General features: G+C 42.2%; 1 protein-coding gene across 1 annotated transcript in view; it reads right to left on the bottom strand.

The window, feature by feature from the left end:
• KIF26B (kinesin family member 26B) overlaps window positions 1-19682 on the bottom strand; it is a 451375-nt gene that overhangs the window by 262591 nt on the left and 169102 nt on the right. Inside the window, exon 3 of the mRNA XM_012644360.1 lies at window positions 17188-17721. Coding sequence (XP_012499814.1) covers window positions 17188-17721 — 534 coding nt within the window. The remainder of the gene's footprint in view (window positions 1-17187; window positions 17722-19682) is intronic.

Genomic DNA, 19682 nt, shown 5'->3' with positions numbered 1-19682 from the left:
ACATGGCTTCTCATCGCCGACCTACCAAGGGCCTTGCATGTAGTGCCCAGGGACAAAGAGCACGCTTTACCTCACCTTCCTCCCCTGCCTCTCTTCTCCAGCTCCCCAACACACCCTTCCCATGAGATAGTGCCTTTACAGATCTATTCTTCTTTCCATCTTCTTTCCCCAGATTTGCCTTCCCAGTGGTAACAGGTCAGTAAATTCGGGATGCCTCAATGTAAAAACACTCTAGAGAGAGTTTAAATGCTTGGTTCTAAGCATGATATGTTTACAACTGATGTGTATACAGCAGACGGTGTTTATATAGATACTATGCTAGCAACACATATACCTTACAAAACATTGAATGACTGCTACTATAATTAATACATTTATACCAACTAACTCTAAACACTGCCTTGGTCTATTTTCCACTTAGTCTATTAGGTAGATATTTGTAGCTACAGAGAAAGAGGTAGAAAAGTTTGCAATGTTTAAATAAGTGACTTTCTTTTTAATTATTCTATTTTAGTTCCCATTTCCTTTTCTGCCAAAACTTTTGTCTAGATTGCTAATAAATGATAGAATTAACTGATTTTCATTGAGTCCTGTTAGTTCTTTTGCCTACTCACCCACTCTCAGAAATCCAAATAAACTATGATAGATCAAATTGAAAAGATAGGGACAGGGTGAGGGGAAAATATGAATATTTTATAATATAAATAATTAGGTCTTAGATCTAGCAAGAGACGAATGTGTAATTTAACATAAAAAATAAAAAAAGATAGAATGTGTCAAGGGGAGAGGTGAGGAGAATGAAGCCTGGGGAAAATGTAGCTAAATACGAACAATCCTAAGGATAGGACTTCCTTAATATTTCAAGACAAAAAAACCAGATCTCCTAGCCAAGTTTAGTATTAAGATAAAACTTACATTATCATTACCTGGTAGAAATGCTATCTACCAATCTTCATTCCAACCAATAACTAAGTAAATGCTCAAGAAAACATGTGTTGAATAAATTTTTAGGAGTCCAGAAATGTGGAATTCCTCTGTGCAGGTGGTGAGATGGTAGGTATCTATCTATACTAACTTGTACCTCAGTTTCCTCGTCATTAAAAGGAGAATAATTATCTACTTACTCTATAGGAATGTTAGGAAGCTTAACTGCATTAATACACACAGAGCACTCAGAGCATAATGCCTGGCGTACAGGTCATGTTCAAGTATTAGCTATCATTTTTATTTATATACTACTAAATTAATGATATTCACAAAGGGCTCTTAAAGTTGAGAGACAGTGAACTTGGTAACTTAGGATAGAAACAAAACCTGGTAAGTAGGGGCACACTGATAGGGGAATGTGCAATGTTAGAATCTTAGATGTCCCCTCGCAGGCTGAAAAAGCCAAGACCAGTGTGGGACTTCAGTTTTTCTCTTTGCAGTTGGAAAAACTGCCCAAAGCCATAATGAAAGCAGTAGATGTGGGAAGAGAATTAAGATTTTAGTGTTTGTACTCTTTATTGTCTCCACGGTTTTGCCAAAGGAAACACCATTTCAACAGCTGAAACATTTCGTGCAAGTTTTAGTAATCCAGGCACATGTTCAGGAAGGAGTTAGCGATCACCTCCTCAATCCAGAGTGAACTGGCAGCCTTTTTCTAGAATGGTAAAGCTTCTGAACTACACTTATTACAGGACGGCACCTCTTGCCCTCATTGTCTTCAGAAAGCCTCGGCAACCACCATTCATCTTTTCTACTCATTATCTGCACACAAGAATTTTCATTTCTCTGCTACCGATCCTTCTCTTACCTCCTAATGGACTCAACAAAGTGGTTGCTGCTTCTAAATTGCCAAGTTCATAAACCATGACGAAGCACTGGCTGTTTGAACAGTGTTTGGAGAGAGTGGGCCACCTAGCCTAATAGCGGTAGTTAATCCCTGAAGCACCTGCTCTCTATCAAAAAAGCTATTTAGATGAGAAAGTACAATCTGTCTTTAGAGGAAAACAAAAAACTGTTGTCTTCAACAAAAACTCCAATACACAGGTTCAGCTGCCTTTGAAGTGGGCTATGAATGAATCTCTAAGCTACAGAGTGAGCCCTGCAAAAAGGCTATGTTCAAGATACTAATCATGAGATTACTGCTAAAAACAGAGCTATATCATGCTCAGATATGAGATGCCTCAGTTTTGTAAATTCATCACTTCCATCGCTGTTTTTCAGAGGCATGTTCACTGTTTCAGGTATGTCTGCCTCACCCCTAAATGTGTTGTTAGGCTGCAATGAGGCAGAGAGCCATGCTCTGTGAGTGGTCTGTGCAGAGTGATTTTATAGAGCTTCTCAGTGTAGGATTTTGCATCTCTCTATACATACATATAGAATGATTATAAATGCACATAAAATGATCATAAATACGTATAAAATGATTTTTATATATGTAAATTAAAACCAGTGCTTAGAAGTACACAGAACTAAAAAAAATTTTTAAGAATGAACTTAATCTTCACAACAATCTTAGGAGATAGTATACTACTGGATAGATACCATCCCCATTCTACAGAAGAGGAGATCGAGGCTTTGAGTGGTCAAGTAATTCATCAAGTATTACTCAGCTTACAAATGGCCGAGAGGCATGAAAAAATGCTCAATATTACAAATAATAACACACATGCAAATCGAAACCACAGTGAGATAGCACTTTGTACCCATTAGGATAGCTATCATCAAAAAGAAAAAAACAGAAAAGAAGTGTTGGCGAGGTTGTGGGGAAACTAGAAGCCTTCTGCACTCTTGGTAGGAATGCAGGATGGTGCAGATGCCGTGGGAAACAGAATGGCGGTTCCTCGACAAATTAAAATAGAATCGCCACATGATGCTGCGATCCACTTCTGCGGACACATCCAAAAGAACGGAAAGCAGAGCCTGCAAGGAGTTCTAGAGATGGATGACGACGGTGGTGGTGGTCGCACAACAACATGAATGTACTTAATGCCACAGTACTGCACGCTTAAAAATGATAAAGTTTATATTATGTATATTTTACCACAAACAAAACGACAAGTATTACTCAGCAAATAAGTAGGTGAGCCAGAATTCACATGCAGATCTGCATGCCATTTCCACTATGCCGAAAGCAAGCTCCATTTTCACGGAAGATCTATCTGTTCAGGCAATGGGTCCTTTCCAAAGGATACGCGTCAGGACGCGAAATGTAAACATATACTATGCTGTTAAATAGGACATCATTGACAAGGAAATCGCCCTGTTTCCTTTGCTTCACCTTAGGAAACTGCACTACTTCATGGAGGGATTCTATCAGCCTACGAAGCCTACGTCTCAGGTGAGCTAAAGCATGTCTCACTAGGTGGCAGCATTGCTTACACAGCCCTTTTTTCGTTTTTTGGTCCATCTTTGTCTCAAGCTTTATCCCCATCAGCTTCCCCACCTCCCAGTGAGATGTGACACGGGGCATCTATTTCTACACTACAATACAATGTGAAACCTGACTTGGAAATCCTAGGCCCCCAGAATCGCCCCAAACAAATCCTGTTAGCAGCATGCGCTGTGGGCGGCCCTCCCCAGAAAGGCTGCAAATCTGACCAGTCTGGGGAACTGGCCCCCTCCCCTTAGGAGAGCGGTGGGGGGAGGGGCAAGTGCACGGGAGACAGGAGTCGGACTCCCGTCTGGGTCACGTCCCAGCTGTGTGACCATGGGCAGGTCACCTGGCATGCCCGGGCCTTGGTTTTCCCATCTCTAACTCACAAGGGCAGGCTTCCCATCCTGCTTCCATCCGTGTCTCTCACATCTGTTTGCTTTAACAAAAAGGGAACAGTCGTGAACAAGTTAATGAGTTCAACCTTCCCAGCGACGCTGCTCCTCCTAGCCTAATGGGCAGTGGAAACCAGGCTGCCTAAGGTGACGGGAACTGTCAGGTTGGCTCCAATGAGTCATCTAATTAGAAAACTCCTGGTCACAGCCTTGAATATGGATGCAGCTGTTGCTATGCTTTTCACATGGTACCTTTTTTCCTCCCCACTGACTCAGTTATGCCCAGGCTCTCAGATAAGCTGCTGAAGGACATGTTAACTCTTCGAGGCCAGCGGTGCAGCAGAAATGTACTATGCAGTCTCCAAAGTCCTAAAGATGGTGACTAATGTGCTTCCTAAACACCTAAATTACTCCCTGGGAGTGACTTAGGCATAAGAAATATATGACTCATTAACTAATCCTCACAAATACCTCTATAAGATAAAAGCGTGCTAATTTGTCACGCTAAAGACTGTTAGCACAGTAAAATCTCAATTTAAAATTAATTAGGTGTATGTCTGGGGGAGTAGGTAAGGAGGAGTCTCTAATTTTTCAATTTATTGAAAACTGAATTACATAATAATCTTTAAAGATTTATATTTTATAAATAAAGATATAAAAGAATAAGAAAGCAAATGCATTAAAATTATATTTTACCATAAGCATATAAATTAGGAAAGAATGAAAGGCCTGAATTGTCTGTTATTCAAAGTGTTCATTCGATAAGAATGAACTAGGCCTGAATTACTTGATATTTCAAGTTAATTCCAAAATAGTTTTACTCTTTTGGATTATTTTAAATGTGACCTCTCCACTATTCTGTGGAATTTTAAATGATTTGAATCTACATGCTGCTCCCTCTCTTCCCTTAGAAAGGTCCTAAAATATGGGGAAAAATTGGTCAATGAGGCTTTCAGTACTTTATCAATTAATTCACTAATGATGGAATGAGATCATTTCTATTTAAAATATGACATTCTCATGTAAGACGTGATATAGATATGGAAAGTTAATTTCTAGTAATATGTAGAAGGGACTGGTATCTTCTGAGTTGTGAATAACATTTATTTTATGTGCTTGATATTCATTTTACAATGTTGGTGATGTTTTTCATTTACTACTGGTTCCTATATTGGAAAGGGGGGCCCTGGTTCCATTCGACACTGAGTCATGTGACCTGCGTTGACTGACTGAACCTGAGGTTCAGTGACCTTTGCTGAGGGGTTACCACGTGTCAGACACAGTGCTAAGTACATACGCTATCTCATATAATTCCCATAACATCTCTGCAACTTTCCGCTTTGCAGAGGAGAAAATACAGATGCATCACAGTTAAGAAGCTTGCACAGAGGTCACGCAGGAAGCAGGGAAGCTGGGGTTTTATTTCCGGTGCGTGAGCAGCAAATCCAGTGTGACCCCAACCTCTAGTCCCTCATTGTGTGAGGCTTGGTTAAAATCACTGATAAGTATCAGCCTCAGACCTTCTAACACAATCTGTTTTCTTTGTCATTAAGAAAACCCCGTAGCTGTTGTTTCCACCTTGGCCAGCTCGCTGTGGACCGTGGATACTCCTCAGCTCTGCTCCTCAACTCTGTAATAAAGTGGAAAATTCTGCCTGAGGAAATGAGGACTGGGGAGGATGGCAGAAATGAAGAGTGATGTGGAAAGCTGTCAAAAACAAAAGCTAACTGTGGAAAAGCATCTACATCTAGACAATCTTCTCTCCGACCGATTTCACCTCCTAGTACAGCAGTTCTCAGCTCTGGGAGGCGGAGAGGCAGCGCAGGGACCAGGGAAAGTAACTCCCCCGGGCTTTGGAGATACCAGCCTCATTCCCACCACTTCTCACCACTTATCCTATTCACCCACACAAAAGGGGCAGGGGGCAGTAACTAAGAAATTCTGTTTTAAGGGGCATAGCATTTTACCTACTGTTTCTAGCCTCTTTCTAGAGCCTAAAAATATTTTAGAGAAAAAAACAAAAATACAGACCACTCCCACCAACTCAGCCCAAACTATCAGCATGGTCACTAGACAAGGAATCAGGCTTCTCTAGCACTGGTTAGATTAGGCCCTCAACTTAAATTTATTTACCTCCAGGTAGTGTTCTAAGAAGCGCTATTTACGTTTATAACTAGGGTTGTGAAAGCAAAAATGACTTAAAAGGTATTTCATAAGTCCCAAAGACGAGGCTTCGAAAAACACATATTTTTAGTTGATCACTTGACCTCATCTCTGAGTATTTTTTAATTTCGTCTGGCTCCTGAGGTGTCCCCTTCAGCTGTACAAGGGTATATGCCAATACGACACTTTCCTCCTCCTCTTTGCTTTGCCCATTTTTATCCTTTCCACCTGTTCCCTTTATTCCTCTCCAACCACAGAGCATGAAGAGGAACCCTCCACTGCCGGCCAGCTGTGGACACTTCCACCTGCTCCTTCTTCAGAATCCGGCCAGTGAGGAAGCAGCCCACATACTCCCCCTCTTCAACTTCGCTTTTCATCCATCTATTAATATCTATCTACCTACTTACATACAGTCGGTTAAACAGTGTCCCCCCAGAATTCATGTCCATTTGGAACTTCAGAAGATGACCTCATTTGGAAACAGGGTCTTTGCGGATGTATTTAATTAAGGATTGAGATGAGATCTTATCGAATTAGAGTGGCTCTAAATCCAATGACTCGGATCCTCATAAGAGGAGGGGACGCAGAGAGACACGAGGCCACTTGAAGAGAAAGACAGAGATTGGAGCAATGTGCCACTAGCCGAGGACTACCTGGAGCCACCAGAAGCTGGGAGGGGCAAGGAAGGATTCTTCCCGCGTGCTTTCAGAGGGAGCATGGCCCGGCTGACACTTTGATTTCTAACTTCTAGTATCCACACTATGAGCATACATTTTTGTTTTAAGCCACCTAGTTTGTAGTAATTAGTTATGGCAGCTCTAGGAAAACTAAGACACTAGCTATCATCTATCTACCTATATTTATTATTCCCTTCCCTGTACTTATTATACCAGCACCAGAGAAGTTGTTTCTTAAAGCTGTGGTTCTTGGCCCTGCCAGTTCAGAACAAGGCCTGGGTCTCACCCGCAGATATTCTCGTTTAATTGGTCTGGTGTGGCTCAGGCATTAGGAGTTCTTGAAATCTCCCAGGTGATTCTAGCGTGCGGCCAAAATTGAGAACTGCTGCCTTCGAGCAAGGAAATCTTCCCATTCCCCCCTACAAAATCTCCAATGGCTGTCGCCTGCCTACTGAATAAAAAGTGATACCAATTAACACTTCCATTCTGCTCTACAATTTCTAAAGTGCTTTCAAATGCATTTGACCCTCACGATCTTACCAGATGAGATCAGAATCGTTCCTGGGGCAGCTCTGCGAAGCCCCATTCTGCCAGGTCAAAAGGCCCCATAGAGCAGATGAACTTCCCTGTGCGCATATTTCAGTCAAGTTTCTCCACGGCCCTCTTCCACCCCTCTCATCCCCTCCGCCCCCGGCTTGGAATGATTTCTGCAGTTTCAACAGTACAGAGACTTACATAATGGTAATTACTAGCTACCAATGGAGAGTGGCCGTGGTGTGCTTGTTATTACGGTGCTGTAACAATAGGGAAATCTGAGACAATTGAAAACCAGCGGGGCAGTATGAGTAACCTCTCATTCTGCGGAGGCACCCAAATGAAATAATCTGACTTGCTAATGTACCAGCCGATCTGCTGGGTAATGCAGTTTGCTGTGTGGGATGAAAGGCCCATGTTCTTGGCCATCCTGCAGGTTTCTGTGGTAACTCCTCGGTCTGTGTGCCCCACGCCGCTTCTCCTTATGAAGCTTTTCAGTTACCAAACGCTTACCATGTGGGTCAGTTTCCTACCGCTGCTAAAGCAAATCACAACAAATTTAGGAGCTTTAAAACGACACAAATTGATCTTAAAGCTCTGGAGGTGAGAAGTCTAAAATGGGTCTGCAGGGCTGGCTCCTTCTGGACATAAAGGGGAGATCCAATTCCTTGCCTTTTCCAGCTTCTAGAGCAGTGGTCCCTCACCTTTCTGGCACCAGGGACTGTTATCATGGAAGACAATTTTTCCATGGGCAGGAGCGGGAGATAGTTTCAGGATGATTCAAATGCATTACATTTATTGTGCACTTTATTATTATTATTACATTGTAACATATAGTGAAATAATTATACAACTCACCATAGGTTGGGGACCCCTCTAGAACAGGGGAGTCCTTGGCTCATGGCCCTCCATCATCAAAGCCAGCAGTCCTGCGTCTTCTCGCCTCTCTGACCTCTGCTTCTGTCCTCCGTCTCCTCTCTCTGGTTCTGAGCCTCCTGCCTCCGTCTTTTAAGGTCTTTTGTGATCACACTGGGCCCACCTAGATAATCCAAGATAATCCTCCCACCTCCAGATCCTTAATTTAATCACACCTGCAAAGTTCCTGTTACTATGAGAGGTAACACATCCACGGATTGTGGGGATTAGGATATGGACATCTTATCCCTTATTCAGCCTACCACACCAAGCAAATGACCAGCTTAAAAATAATCTGAAATTTTCTGATGAAGTTTGGCTGTTCCTTGCAGACCACAGCTCCACCCATATTCATAAGATACGTCTACCCTAGAAGTGGGGAACCTGCGGCCTTAAGGCCACCTGTGGCCTTCTAGGTCCTTATGCGGCCTTTTGACTGAATCCAACATGTACAGAACAAATCCCTTATTTTTATTAATACATTTTGGTTGATCTTTTATATTTTTATTTTTAAAATGAACATATTAAAAATACCAAAAAATAAAATAAGTTTCAACAAAATAATCCTCCCTGCTTGACCAGCACAATTAGAACATTAGTAAGCCATAAGGGCAAATTGACGGCTGCTACACTCATGATTTAGTTCTAACTTCCCCCACCTGACTGGCCACATGATGCTGGTTGGCGAGAGTTTACGTTGTGAATTGTTGCACAGCTTGATAGTATTTTTTAATTCTGTCAGCTTAATAGCCCATCATTTCAAAGAAGAACAAGCGAACGCTAAAGAAATAAAACAGATTTTTTTAATGAGGATTGGGAATTGCAATATTATCTTGTTTCTGCTAAAGATAAGATGATTTGCTTGCTTTGTGATACTGCAATATCAACATTAACACATTAACTCCCATGTGAGTTGTATTTAACTCACGCTAGTTTGGAGTCTTGGGCCTCGTGAAGCATATGTATCTTACATGTGTCTTCATCTTGGGAGCTTGAGGGAACTATTTTTCAAGTTGCATATAACTCATGCACAGAAAACAATAAAATTTTTTTTTTCATTAAATTAGAAAGGATCGTTTGTTTTCAAAGTTTTTATTCTATTTTCATAACAAAACACTGTGGCCCCAAGGAAAAAAAATTTTTTTTTCTAGTGTGGCAGTCAATGTTAAAGAAATACAATGCTCATCAGCATTATAACACTCATAAGGACTACAAATATTTTAAATTAGAAGGAGAGGTATGAAAGGTTATATTGTAGAAATTAAAAGATGCAAAGACAATTCTTTCAAACTGCAATAAGATCTGGAAATAATGCCACTGAAGCAACTTATAAAGTAGGTAAATACTCGGGGAACAAAGGGGAGCCATTCAGTGATGCAGAAATTATGAAACAATGCATTGCTGATGTTGTGGGATATTTAGACCCCGATAACGTCTCAAAGGACAAACAACTGCCTCTTTCAAGGAGAATCATAACTGACTGGCAGCATGAATTAGCCTTCAACTTAATAGAACTCCATGCAATACTTCAAAAGGAAAATACATATTATTCAATCATTTTGGATGAAGCAACTATACTACTGACTCAGAACAGGTTTTACACTTCATTCGAGTCATAACAGAAGATTTTCTTTGCTATGAAGTGTTACTTGATTTGGGCACTCTTGAGAACAGAACCTGGGGAATAGATACCTTCAAGAACTTTCAAGATAAATGTTATGAATTTGGACTGAATTTGGTAAATTTAGTGAGTGTATGTATGGATGGTGCACCTTCCATGACAGGAAAGCATGAAGGGTTTATTGCACAGATAAAAAAAGTATTAACAGATCCAGATGCTCTCATTTCTTTTCATTGCATCTTACACTAGCAAAATCTCTATGCTAAAGGTACTGTTTTAAGTGACACTTTGCAACAAGTTGTAAGTTTTCTTAACTATATTCATGCAAATGCAACACGGCATGATCAGTTTTGTAACATGCTAAAGATGAACCATGAAGTATTCAGTTTGGATTTGCCGTATCATTCTAAAGTGCGTCAACTATCATAGGGACAGGTTTTAGCCACAATTTTCCCTCTCTGAGATCAGATTGTTAAATTTTAGGAAGAACAGAATCAGCAATGTAAAGTATTGAAAGAAGATTTCTACAGGAATGCAGCATTTCTGTGTGATATCACATCAAATCAAAATGACTTGAATATTTCTTTGCAAGGTAAAACTAAGTGTATTACATGATATGTGGCCAAAAATCCAAGCATTTCTAAAAAAGCTATCTGTTTTCAAAACACTTCTCCTTCAAAAGGAAATTTTGGATGAACCTTTTCCCCAATTAGCAAAGGTGACTGATGAGCGGGATGATATATTCAAATCATTTGAAGAATATGCAGCTGTTATAGATCTATTAATTGGAGAGTACAATGAAAGCTTCACTGACTTTGAGAATCATGACATCACACTCGAATTAGCACTTCAGCCTCACCTAGTTGATATCACCAAGGCACCTAAAAAACTACACATGGAGTTGAGTGAGCTCTCAGTAGATGACATTTTAAAGTCATTGTTTGATGCTAAGAAAGCTCCAATGGAAATACGGAAAAATGAAGTAGAAATACCCACGCCTTCAGCAACACGCCCAAAAAATGCTTTCTTGCTTTTCAAGCACTTATTGCTATGAATCTACATTCTTCTGCCTAACCCAAATCGAGACGCCCTTAAAGTCACAAATGGCTGATACCCATCTGGAGGATCAACCGAAACTGTGGACCTCCATGCTGCAAACAAATATTCAAATGCTTTCCAACAAAAAGCAGACACAACAGAGTCATTAAAAGGTGAGTTAACTTTAAAATTAACAAACAGTTTTCATTTTTTGAATCTATTAAGTATATAGTAGTTAGATTTTTACAAAATAATGTACATTTTTAAGTATATCTAATTGAAGTTTCTTGAATGCAGCCTTATTTGATTACAGCTAAATTAATGCTGCCTTCCAGTATGAAAATGTTCCCCACCCCTGGCTTATCCTTTTGGAATTTCATCCTGAGCATTACAGCCTTGAGACATGCTGTCCATGACTGAATATACAAACTGATTCCTTTTACTGTGTTCAGGATTTGTCAAAAAGCATAAAGATAAATAACCTAATATCCCTTGACCATCTACAAACAGGAGAAAACAAAAACCCATGGTCTTAAAAATCCTTCCATTGTAATAATTTGTCTAATACTGACATCTCACTATTGCACTGGCTAGGCAGAAGCAGCAGCACATGGGCAGCCATTGACACCAGGGCTGGCCCAAGAAGGGGCATGTCGCATATTTTAGGAGACAAGTGGCTGAGCTCTGGAAAGCTGGCCTGCTGCAAACACCCACCTCTGCACCTTCTTGGAAAGTGGTTCAGCCAGGAGAAGCATGTGTATACCTCACCCCCCTGACATCAGCTGTACTAGAACACATGCCTCTGGTTTCCATGAATCCACCATAGAAAAAGCCTCTGAGCACAACAGCACTTGGAGGGCCTCCCAAAGTGTCACCTTCCTCCTACAGGGGAACTTGGAAGTCCTCCATAAAAGGTGCCAGCATCAAGTCCCCCCAAGGCTTCTAATCTCTGAGGAGCAAGTTTTAGGCACTGCAGAGGTCCTACAGTTTAGCCCACCCTGCAATGTTTCCAAGTTGGTGCTGCTTTTGCATTCTCTTGTGCCTATGTCTTAAAATGTGAAGTCCAATAATGACAGTGCTTACTAGGCCAATTATTTCTAAAGATGTCATAGAGACAATCCCACAATGACTGCAGCCAGAGTTCAGTCTCACATCATTTCTGACATTGATTCCAATGGATGTTTTTTTGGGAAACCAGGATAATTTTTATTAAAGACGTTTTCCTGTAACTCAAGGAATGCACATTGAATGCCTTCACTGTATTAATGATCTGTTACAGATTTACTAATCTAACATCTTCTTGAATTTTCTTGACAAGTTCAATTTATCAAAATCCTATGGAATACAGTTCTTCTACCCTTTCGAAATGCCCCTGTACTGACTGTAACATCAAAATGCCACCTAGATTCTTTTTATTGCATCCAAGGATTTACTGAGTATCAGTAAGATACTTCAGGTTAAAGATGAGCTTGAAGTCAACTGGTGTTTTCTACCAAAAATCTTGGGATCTAGATAGGTCTTGTGGCCTGGAATTTTTTCCTAAACTGGGGCTAGTCATAGGAAATTACTATAGTTCTCCCCTGAAATTGGAGCTTTCTCTAATGAACAGCCACACTGCATATGTTAGCAGCTGTGAGGGATGAGAAAATAAAATGAGTCCCTGCTCTCAATGAATTTCTGATCTAGCAGAAGAGATCAAACTAGGATTTAGAAAACTCTGAACAAAAGAAACTTCAAATCTCTCAGTCTCAGGTTTTTTCTCTGATAAATGAAGGAGTTGAAATAGATAATTAATATTGGTATTCCTACTTTATTAGTTTATAAAATATTTTCATACCTTTTTCTTAATTGTTCTCTACAATCACCCTGTGAGGTAGGAATTTCACAGGTAAGGAAATATATTAAGATGTTAATCTACTAAACTGTGGTTCAACAGTTGGTGGAGCCACAGACTTGAACTAGGTAGGACTCTGTCTCCAAATCTCCCACCATGGTGCAAAAGCCAGTTGACATTCTACAGAAGTAGATTCTAACACCAACATTCTATGATTCTGAGTGTTATGTGTATAATCTTTCCTGCAGTTATTTACCATAATAAGTGTAAATCAGGCAAAAGCAGCTGCCATTCGAAAAGAGGTAATTAATCTATAGTTTATTACAAGTAATTAATCTAGACATGCCTTTTCAATGCCAAAACTCACACGGTCAAATGAAGGTTCTAGAGCATTTTTTTCCCCTGTGTGTATAGATTGTGCTAAATGCCTGTGAATTAATAAAAGAAAGTTTCTTTGAAAGGGCCCATCTTATCATTGTCTAGGAAATCAATTTGCTAAGGTAGCTAATGACAAATTATCTTTCTGATTTGGCCAGCATTTTTGATGTAATCTCAGTGTCTGCTAAATTATTCCTTTTCTTACCTTTTTGGATAGATTCATATTTATCTGTGATGCTTATAGGTTCTTGCTCTTTCTAGAGGTACTATAGAAACATGAAAGATACAGCAAAAGAGAATCGAGAATCTTCCTGCTGCAACTTTTGACAATTACTACACAGTGGTGTGGGTAACAGGGATTGAGGGATTTGAGGGACCTTTTTGTTACCCACACGAAGGTTTCTCCAGGCTCACTGTTAGAAAGCCTGTTCACATCTTGTTCATCCTCACTGCATCTGAGCTGAAGAAGGGCAAGTGTCTTCTTCTCCCTCATTTCTATAGGCTCAGTTTCTGTGGGTGTGGACCAGTACTCTTAGTGGTGACAAAGTCTAGATGCTTCTCTGCCCAGGGAACAGCTTTGGCACTAATCCAAAGGCCATCCGCTCTGTGGGGAGGGAAGTGGGAGTATGGGTGAGCAGGAAAAATGAGGTCAGCTTTCAGAGCAGTCAACCATCTCTGACGTGCTGGCTAGACTGTGAACTGCAGAATATTTACTGTAGGGAGATGTCCACGACAGGGAGACACTCAGTCTGGCCAGGCCCAGATCCCCCACCCCAGGGCATCAGGATGACAGTCACAGCACAGGGGACATAGATTCATAGCCAGGCACCAAATCTCTTTATCCCAGAGAGATTTCCTCTGGTTCCTTTCATTATTACTCAGGGGAAATGCACAAATTTGTCTGTTCTAGCTAGAGTTGGAAAGAAGCAATATAACGTACCCAGGACAATTTCAAATTGGTGGCTTGCATGAATCATCTTTATATCTGGCTTTCAGCCACATCAACCCTGCCCCACGGGCTGGATTACGAGCCCTGTGCCTGCTCTCAAAGCAGCCAGGTGTCCCTCCACCTTTGCACTCACCCACTGCCTCACAATGGGCAGTTTGCCTGTCCCCTGTAAGGACCTCAGGACAGAAACCTGGGTTTCCAGCCCAAGCCAGCAGCCCCACCTGACACCTAGCACAGTGCCTGGCACGTGGTTAGAGCTTAGTAAATACTTATCCTTGTACAGGAAATTCTCTTTCATCTGAGGTAGGGGAGGAAGTAGGGAAACAGAATTATCATATGAATAAAAGAAATGCACCAATAATCCCTAATTTTCCTTTTAAGCAACATCTTCAGCATTTCCTCCTCTCACCCAAACCTTCACCACACTTTGGAAAGCCCCAGTTCCACGTGTTTCTGTCCTGTTCATCAGCTCCGGTGTAGCGGCTGAGTCTTCTAACGAGCCCCTGATGCGTGTTCCAAGTGCTCTGGGGCCGTGCAAAGTGAAACGTGAGTTGTCTATGTAACATGAGTATGTGGCTCGCACAACCCGGGGATGTGTTGAAAATATGACCTGGGTAAAGGATGTTCATTCACCTGAGCATTTTATTTATAGTAGCAAAAACCTAGACTCTAACAACTGATACTATGGTTATATAAATTAGGACATATTTATAGAGTTAGTAATATTCATATAATGGGATATTATTCTACCATTGAAGATCATATTTTAGAAAAATATATAATGGCATAGGAAAATGACCCAGTATATTAAGTGAAAAGCAGGTCACAGAATTGAATGTAGTCACAATTTTACAAATTGTGAGCATATAAAATTCATATAATGGGATATTATTCTACCATTGAAGATCATATTTTAGAAAAATATATAATGGCATGGGAAAATGACCCAGTATATTAAGTGAAAAGCAGGTCACAGAATTGAATGTAGTCACAATTTTACAAATTGTGAGCATATAAAATACTAGGAGGAAATACACCTAAGTGGTACATAGTTTATTTGTGGGTGATGTTCACTTTCAAAGTCTTATTTCAACTTTGTCATATATTTTAAATTTTATTTTATAATAAACAGGTATTACTTTTTATAATTTCCAAAATAGCATATTTTAAAATTGCAAACAAAAAAAAGTATATGATTCCACAATAAAAGAAGTCCTATCTGTTCCTGCCCTAGATGGTTATTTTCAAGATTAGACTATGAAGCCTCCTCCAAGATGCAACTGGTTTCTTATTATATTTATACAGGAGACCCAGAAAATTCCATCCAAAAGTCAAGTGGCAGCAAGGCCCCTGCAGGTCAAAATAGGAGTCCTTTTCTTTGGTGTGCCAGGTCTGAAAAAGAGCTGTCTCTGCAAAAGACACTAACAAGAGATTGCTGCAGGGCGAGCTGGGAAAGGTGGAAGCAGCGTGGTAGGGAAACATATTCCTCTGGGCGGGGGAGAGCTGGTGCTGGGTCTGTCTGCCACTGGCTGTGTGGTGGCCACGCGTCATTCAATTTCTCTAAGCATCATATTCCCCATCTGTAAAAAAAAGATCTAACACTTTCCCTACCTACCTCACAGGCTTATTTTGTGGGGTTAAATACAATGATGTGTGAATTTTATTTCGTAAATGACAAAGCACCCATAAATGAAAAGTTTGGCAATCGGAGAATGCTAACATCTTAGGATGATGATCAATGCTTCCCACTTTTTTTCAAGATATCAAGAGATAAAATCTACATTCCCTGTCAAAAGGGAAAAGTCTAGAAAAGTCACCGGGAATTTTATCAGCCACGTTTAACTCGCTTTCTGTTTCCCTGTACCTTTGCCCCATGTAACAAAACTACGCTATGTGTTCACTCGCCTTGTTGCTCTTTCTCCTGGGCACATGGGCAGATTGGCCTTCTCAGCTTCCCCTGTGGGAAGGTGGGGCCAGGAGACCGGATTCTTGCCACTGGAACACGGATGGAAGCAACGTACATCCCTTCATGGCCAGGCTGGGCTCCCAAATCCCCCTGTGAGATCCTCCGTGCTCTCTTCCCTCATTTCCTGGCTGGTTACAGATCTGGTGGAGGACTCTGGAGGCCCCCAGAAGACAGTGACACATTTGATGGAGGAAGCCCGAGTCCCTACATCACAGCAGAAGGCCACCCACCAAACACCCACTTTGACAGGGACACAGATGAGAAATAACCTGAGATCTTTAGAACCATTTGTTACATCAATTATCATCCCTGACTAATACACCCGTGACCACAGCCACCTCTCCACTCCAGTGACGGGCAATGCCCTCTGCTGCTTCCCGCGCAACTGATGCAGGGGACACAGGGAACATGTACATTACAAACCCAACCCTCAACCACCAGAAAACTCACTGAGGAAAAATTAAGACAATTTTTTAGATTCCCTGGCAGATTTAACAACTGCTCCCTTATTTCTATAGGGAAACTTGGGGTATGTGTTAGTTTAAATAACTGAAAAAGAAAAACCACCATTGGCAACCCAATCCCAAGAGTATTTAAAGTGAGTTGCAAATAGAAAAGGGTGAAGGTCTGTCAAGGTAGGAGAGGTTAGGAGGGAGTCTACACCTCTTTTAGAAGGTGTAGACAATGGAAGCAGAGTGCTAACATAGATCACTGGTCCCTTGTGTATTTTATTCTTAGCAGTGTCCAGCACCACCCACCATGATTTTAGGGACCCACAATATTCTTTGGTTCAAAATTCTCTCACCCATCTGCCTTAATTTCTAAAATCTCTGTTAACAGGCATAACAACAATCCCCTGCTATCTTGGCAGAGACACTGGGCTGCATGTCTCGCGTACGTTACCTTATTTAATTTTCACTACTTACATCCACTTATAAGTGAGCCTGAGAGAGGGCAAACCCTTTGTGCAAGGTCACACTGCTAGTTAGTGGACGAGTCAGGGCTTGGACTCCAGTCCAATTACCTCCTGGACCTACACTCTTCATTGCTGCACCATGCAGCAAACCTGCTGGCTGGGAAGCCCTGCACATTGCCTGGGCCAGCAGGGTCCCTCAGGAAGGGAACACTGAATGAGCAGAGGGAGGGCAGGTATAGAAGGTTGGGGGGATGCAGTAGGCATACTCTCAAAGCAGATGGGCCCCAGTAGAACACCTGGATTAGAACTCTGTGGGTACCACATGGAAACATTAAGCTCTGAGTTGGGGAGTTCCCAGGAAAAGTAGAGAAAGGAAGTACTGCCCACCTCTCTGCTTTTACTACAGCCAACCATGCTCTTCCGAACTCCCAGAGGCTACTTACCTGGTATGGGTATAGGGTGACCCCGTTGGTTCTCGATAGGGACCAAGTGCCGTCCAGGTATTGGTGAGCCTGGATGGCCACCGAATTGAGGATGTTCCCATTGCTGGGACTGGTGGCCATCTGGAGGCTGACCTTGGCCTGGTGGGTTGGGGACCCACTCTTCTTTTCCGCCCCATTGCTGACCCCCAGGCTGTTAGGTTTGCTGCTGTGCTTGTTGACGAAGCCTGTGTAGCTGGAGGTGGCATAGGCGGCAGGCACAAAGGCCCAATCCCGGGGCTGCTGGAGCCCACCCACATGCCGGGACCCCACCAGGGCAGGGATGCTGGAGAGCGGCGGGGGTGAGCCGGGTGAGGCGTCGTAGTGCTCACTGCCAGCTGCCTGCTCCAAGGCCAGCACCATCTGGATGGCCTCCTGCTTCAGCTGGTTCAGGTGCGTGGCACAGATGTCACAGCGGTTGTCCCGGTCATTCCATGCCTTCCGGATGGTGTTGGGGACCTGGAGTTTGTCATGAATCACAGCTGAGAAAGCAGGGTCCTAGAGAACACAGAAGCAAAAGAAAAAAAAGAGAGAGAGAGAGCCTATAACTCAAGGCTGATAAGTGCAATTCAGATATCTGGTTTATGAGCTAAGCCCTAGACAAATCCAGGGAATTGGATTGTTTGATTGGCATCCAACAGAAATGAGAAGCCAGACTGGCATAACAGTTTCCTATGGCTGACAAACATGTTTTGGCAAAGCCTAAGAATTTTATAGTGAAAACTTTAAATATTAAAAAAAAAAGGTTCCTAAGTATCCTCCTCACCAGGCCAGTCAAATAAGAACCTTCTGGCCGGGCGTGGTGGCTCACGCCTATAATCCTAGCTCTCTGGGAGGCCGAGGTGGGCGGATTGTTTGAGCTCAGGAGTTCGAAACCAGCCTGAGCAAGAGCGAGATCCCGTCTCTACTAAAAATTAGAAAGAAATTAATTGGACAACTAAAAATATATAGAAAAAATTAGCCGGGCATGGTGGCGCATGCCTGTAGTCCCAGCTACTCGGGAGGCTGAGGCAGAAGGATTGCTTGAGCCCAGGAGTTTGAGGTTGCTGTGAGCTAGGCTGACGTCACGGCACTCTAGCCTGGGCAACACAGTGAGACTCTGTCTCAAAAAGAAAAAAAAAAAAATAAGAACCTTCTGGTTCCTATGTCCACTAAAGAATTATACCCATACCTGGACCCTCCCAAGGTGTTCAACCAAAGACACTAATGTTTGTCAGGCATGATGGGCGGTGGTGAGTACAATCACTCTGGACCCATGCCTTGGGGCCCCCTGGCCCCACGTTACCCACAGAAAGTTGGTAACAGATGGAGGTGCTACTTATGACCTGGGACAGAGATTCTATTCTAAGAAAATCTCGGCCTCATTAGCACTGTGTGCTAACTGCCACTGGAAGAAAATCAACAAAACAGATTCTAGATCAGAGATCCAGCCTGCTCCAGCAGCCCAGAAACTTCTGCAGGCGAAGTCACGTTTACCATTTGCTCCAAGGTAAGCTCGCCATGTTGTATCCATGTATCTGAGGCCATGAAACATTAAAACAAAAATATCTCCCTGACAAACAGTCCAAGGTACTTTTCCACACAAGCTTCATCTAAAACTACTATTTTAAAAAATCTTTAGAGGCCCATATCTTTTAAAAAGATCAAAACATTTAATGAGGATGATGTCTTTCATTTACTTTGCTTCCATTTTTACAGGAAAGCAGGATGACCCAGAGAAACAAGCACTAGGAGTGTTAATTGAGTATCAAATTATTTTCTAGTTCTACTACTTGTAACCCTGAAGTTCTGTGTGATCTTGGGCAACTTACTTAATCTCACTGAACCCCTCATCTGTTACTCCAAGGACATGGCCTGTCCTTGTTGTAAGGTCCTTCCAGCTCCATGACTCTGTTTGTGGGGAAACTGGGACAGGAGGGTACAGTATGTGCACACATGGACAGAGCCACTATGTCATTTGGGGGGCCTGGTTGAATTTTTGAGGGTCAACAGTTGCTGCACATAATGAATGAAGCTCATCTCAAGGCTTATTTACCTCTAGGACATGGGAGAGGAAACCTGCTCTTCTGAGATTTGCTGTCAGCTTTCAGGGGGCGGAGGCCCCATCAGAGCTGAACGGGGTCCGAGCAGCTGTGGGCGAGGGTGGTGGTGTGGGGCAGCCAGGGTGGGCAGGAAGCTTGTCAGCGGGAGGGCCGCTCTTAATTACGATCCATCTTGATTATGGGCTCCAGCATTTTGTTTTCCCTGTTTAACTACCCTGAACAGCTCCTCAGCATGCACTGATTAATTGATTAATAAATCAAGAGGCCTCTTTACACAGCAGCAGCAAGGAGTGGCTCAGGAGGGAGAAACTCAAGACAGTCGGATAAAACGATGGGAAACAATAGGAGGTCAAGGTTGATCAGGTCTTGGCTGCCAAAGTGATGTGAACCATATGGGGCCCGCCTTGTGGCGGCCTT

The sequence above is a fragment of the Propithecus coquereli genome, unplaced genomic scaffold, assembly GCF_000956105.1.
Source record: "Propithecus coquereli isolate 6110/MARCELLA unplaced genomic scaffold, Pcoq_1.0 Scaffold210, whole genome shotgun sequence".
Classification (NCBI taxonomy): Eukaryota; Metazoa; Chordata; class Mammalia; order Primates; family Indriidae; genus Propithecus; species Propithecus coquereli.
Note: the sequence above shows the minus strand (reverse complement) of the source record. Positions and strands in the feature narration are given on the sequence as shown.